Source organism: Lotus japonicus, chromosome 4 (assembly GCF_012489685.1).
Source record: "Lotus japonicus ecotype B-129 chromosome 4, LjGifu_v1.2".
NCBI classification, from domain to species: domain Eukaryota; kingdom Viridiplantae; phylum Streptophyta; class Magnoliopsida; order Fabales; family Fabaceae; genus Lotus; species Lotus japonicus.
This window is the reverse complement of record NC_080044.1, coordinates 12,792,465-12,796,226: the sequence shown is the minus strand read 5'-3', so window position 1 is coordinate 12,796,226 and position 3,762 is coordinate 12,792,465. Positions and strand designations below refer to the sequence as shown.

Here is a 3,762-nt window from a genome sequence, read left to right as displayed (position 1 = left end):
AAAACAAATCAATCTAATCCCAAGTCCCTTAATCCTCACCAACTTCCGTTGTGCAAGAAGAAAGCAAAACACTTATGTGCACTCAAGAGAATATTCACTACAAAAAAATTGTCATATACCAACGAACATTTTTAGTGACAAACATAAAAAGCGTGGGTATAAATACTTTTACCAACAAACATGTCATTAAGCGTAGCTATAGATATGATATACCTATGAGTGTCTGTTACCGTAACTAATTTCTTGAGCGACAAAACTGAAACCGTGGGTATAAGATATTATATACCAACATTTACGTCATTAACCGTGGCTATAGCTAATCATGTTCTAATCCTAGTAATAAGATTTAAAAATCTCTTTTCAACTTTTCACTCTCTGCGCTCTAAATTTTGGGGAAAATTTGAAACCCCGCTCACTCGTTCACTCTTCCTCCCTCTCTGTACGCTCATCTTGCACACTCCTGCTTTGCCACGCTCATGAATCATCTCCGCGCTCATCCTGCATGTGGTCTCTTCCCCTCTTCTTTCTTTCTCTATCGCGTTGTGGCGTCCTCCTTTTTCGTTCTGCCGTTCTCCGTTGCGCCGTCGTCCATCGTCACCATTGCAGAGACGATTTAGGTATTTATTACTCTCTCTCTCTCTCTCTCTCCCTCTTTATGATGTGCACTTTATTCAGACTGGAATGGTTTTGATGACGCTTTGTTTAGCATCGAGTGATACAGTTCAGTCAAATCATGTTAGCTGTACTTCAGGTAGGTAAGTGTATCTTATGTGGTTGGGTAATGTGGAATGCATTTCTACATTATAGCTTGCATACTTGACATAATTATACATTTTTCACCTAATATGTAGCTAGATTTTGGTTTTGGTAGTCTCTAGCATTATAAGATATAGTAGATTGTCTTCTTGCTTATATATTCAACACTACACTTATGATAGGGATTGATGAATTGAAGATTGCTATTGTTGATTACAATTGGTCCCTGAGGCATAAGCAGATCACATCTCTTAATGAGAAATACAAAGCTATGTGGAGTACTTTGCTTGAGTAAGTCATACTACTGTATTTTGTATGTTTTTTCCTTTGTCAGTCACAAACTCACAATGGCTCTATAAAATATTGCTGTAGATTGCTAATATGCAATTATAGGCTGATGGTTTCCATAAATTAAAGGCTGATTGTTCAAAGATCTCACTATTAATCTTGACAGGAATATTTGCAATATTTATTTTCTAAAATATAGAATTGGGATGCCTGATTTCATTTGCCCTGATTAAGTTTACTTATTGGTTTGAAAAGGACATGAAGTTGTCAAGGAGAAAGCCTGGTTTATCATTATTCTTAAGACTTTTTTGGGGGTTTCTTTGGTGTTCTAAATGCTAGTTTGTATGATTTCATTTATTTATTTTAACATATCATAACTAAGTGTTCTCTTGGTAGTATGGATGTGGATGGTGATGAAAATCTTTTGCCGGGGCCAAGATGCTACTTCCCAAAGTAAGTAAAATTGTTTATTTTTCAAACTACTATACATTGATAAATTGATGCAATAGCTTTTTCTCTGATTATATGAACTGCTTTTGTGCTTTGTGGTTTCCTATTTATTTTTCATTGCATATTTGCATGGTGTATGCTGTCTATTAATCTTATTGTTCATTCTGTTCAGTGCACAGTTCTGAGTTGTTTTTCCTAGGATTTTTTTTGCCTTGTTCATTGGAGAAATTAAGCCAGCCAAGTAGCAACTTAAGAAAAAGTTATAGATAGTCTTTTGCAGTTATGCTGCATTTTTTATATGACTGAAGAACCATACATCTTGCATATTATTAATCTTCATGTATAAGTTTCTTAAAATCAAATTATATAATGCATATGCATAAGCTTGTAAGTGAATGGCGAAATTGATTTCATTGGTTCAGGTTTTATTTATATGATTATTGAAGAAGCCTATGGTGTTTATTAATTGTTGTTTATTCTATTTGATTGTCTAATATATTTTTCTTGCAGGACTCGTTAAATGCAAAACTTAACAAAGCAAAAACTGGAAGTCCCTTGTTTGGTTTTGTCTTCAGTAATATGTGTTACATGATTCTCCAGATTTTATCGCTGGTTGCGTCTTCTGCTTTTTGTTGTTTAAAATGTAGTTGCAAGGTTTGGAAAATTTTGACTACACTTTAAAGGAATTTTTACATGATCCACTTCTGATTTTTGTGTACTATATTGAATATTGATCTATTTCAAGCATTGTTACTTACATAACTAGTAGAAATTACATTCTTATATTGCCATTTTTCTCCTACAGTACATAGCCTTTTAAATTGGATAACTATGTGATTCATGAATGCTAATTCTTAGAGTATTGAGTTCTCTTACAGTAGTTTAAGGTTTTGCTTATTTTCCATTACAATTAGTATCTAAGACCCATTTTTTTGTTTAATTATGGATAGCCCATTGTAGTTGCTGAAGGACACGTACGATAGAGACATTTGGGATTTGAAGTGGCCAAGTTTCTCTTTAGTGGCTGATGAACTGCAAGTTGAAGCTTGCACAAACGACAAATGGTATTTTGATTTTGAGACAAATGGTATTTAAGTTTTTGTCTCCCTTCATCTATTTCTAGTTCTTGTGTTGCACCAGATACTTGGCAAATAGATAACATGTGCAAGTATCAAGACTGAGGAATCTACAATATTTATCAGAGCTTGAGTGCAAGTGTGACTTCATTGCAGGTGCTTCAAGTGTATCTAATCAAAAAATGTTGTTTATGACTTTTCTCCTTTAATGCTAATATTTTGGTTTGTGTGCACTTTTGCTAGTTTTTGTTAATGTTTTGTGATATTAGATATTTTTTGCTTTGGTTAGTGTAGACTTGAGAGCTGAGTATTTAGTAATAAGAGTTCCTTTGAGTTTCTTAACCGAAGGTAGTTGTAGTGTTTGGTATTATTACCTGCTGGCTATCAAATAGATGCATTAGAGATTCAGATATGATGTTTATTATGCAATCAAACAGTAATATAACCAGCGAGATAGATGAAAGCATCAGATGCTCTGGAAAGAGGAACGGGCAGCTAGGCCTGCCATATAATTTTCTTTCAATTTCTCCCTTATTGCGGCGGTTAAAATCGCCGCTAAATACAAATTTTTTTTAGTGATTTTTTACCTATACCAACGGAAGATAATTCATAGGTAAATCATAAAGTATTATTCTGACGGGGGTATTTCCGTCACTATACACTATACCGACGGATAGAAGTCAGTATAGCGAAATAAAAACCACGAAATATATTTCCGTCAGTATAAGTTTTTTGGGCTATACCTACGGTTTTTTAACCTTTACCGACGGTTTTCCACTGTCACTAAATGGCAAGTTTGTTGTAGTGATTGATTCAGAGAAAAGATACATGGAAAAGAAACTTTATTCATATAAGAAAATAAGAAGTTTAAACCATAATCAGAACTAAGGTTCACTTCATCCAAAATACAAAGAGAAATTAGCCAAGCATGGCTATGAAATTCATAATGCAAATTAAAAGAGCAAAAAAACCTGAATCAAGAGTGCCAAGAAGCCTCCCACAAGCTCCAAGAAACTAGAACTTAAGTTTTGCTCAGAAAATACAAAGATGCCTCAAAGAAATAACAAAATCCCTATTTATAGAGTTTCCAGCAGTAATCCACGCATGTGCGTGGCCTCCTCCACGCACATGCGTGGGCAAAACGCTCAAAATCGCACAATTCGCAACATCAGATTTTGCCACCACGCATGTG

General features: G+C 34.5%; 1 protein-coding gene across 3 annotated transcripts; it reads left to right on the top strand.

Moving 5' to 3' along the window:
- The first annotated feature begins 255 nt into the window (after nucleotides 1-255).
- LOC130713608 (probable ubiquitin-like-specific protease 2B) lies at nucleotides 256-2,949 on the top strand. 3 transcript variants are annotated; one of them, XM_057563385.1, is made up of 5 exons: nucleotides 256-617; nucleotides 939-1,047; nucleotides 1,441-1,497; nucleotides 2,005-2,148; nucleotides 2,445-2,947. In XM_057563385.1, the coding sequence occupies exons 1-4, from the start codon at nucleotides 503-505 to the stop codon at nucleotides 2,012-2,014; spliced, it is 291 nt and encodes a 96-aa protein (XP_057419368.1). In that variant the 5' UTR covers nucleotides 256-502; the 3' UTR covers nucleotides 2,015-2,148; nucleotides 2,445-2,947. The 3 variants fall into 3 exon arrangements, 2 of the variants coding, with proteins under 2 accessions (XP_057419368.1, XP_057419367.1); XM_057563384.1 differs by lacking the exon at nucleotides 2,005-2,148 and having other exon boundaries at nucleotides 259-617; nucleotides 2,445-2,934; XR_009010939.1 differs by lacking the exons at nucleotides 256-617; nucleotides 2,005-2,148 and adding an exon at nucleotides 640-755 and having other exon boundaries at nucleotides 2,445-2,949.
- The last annotated feature ends 813 nt before the right edge of the window (nucleotides 2,950-3,762 follow it).

What these genes read in the sequence shown, in the direction of transcription:
- LOC130713608 (XM_057563385.1), top strand. Translation starts at nt 503, where the DNA reads ATGTGGTCTCTTCCCCTCTTCTTTCTTTCTCTATCGCGTTGTGGCGTC. An exon ending in CCATTGCAGAGACGATTTAG is followed by an intron (nt 618 to 938) that starts GTATTTATTACT and finishes CACTTATGATAG; the next exon opens with GGATTGATGAATTGAAGATT. An exon ending in ATGTGGAGTACTTTGCTTGA is followed by an intron (nt 1,048 to 1,440) that starts GTAAGTCATACT and finishes TTCTCTTGGTAG; the next exon opens with TATGGATGTGGATGGTGATG.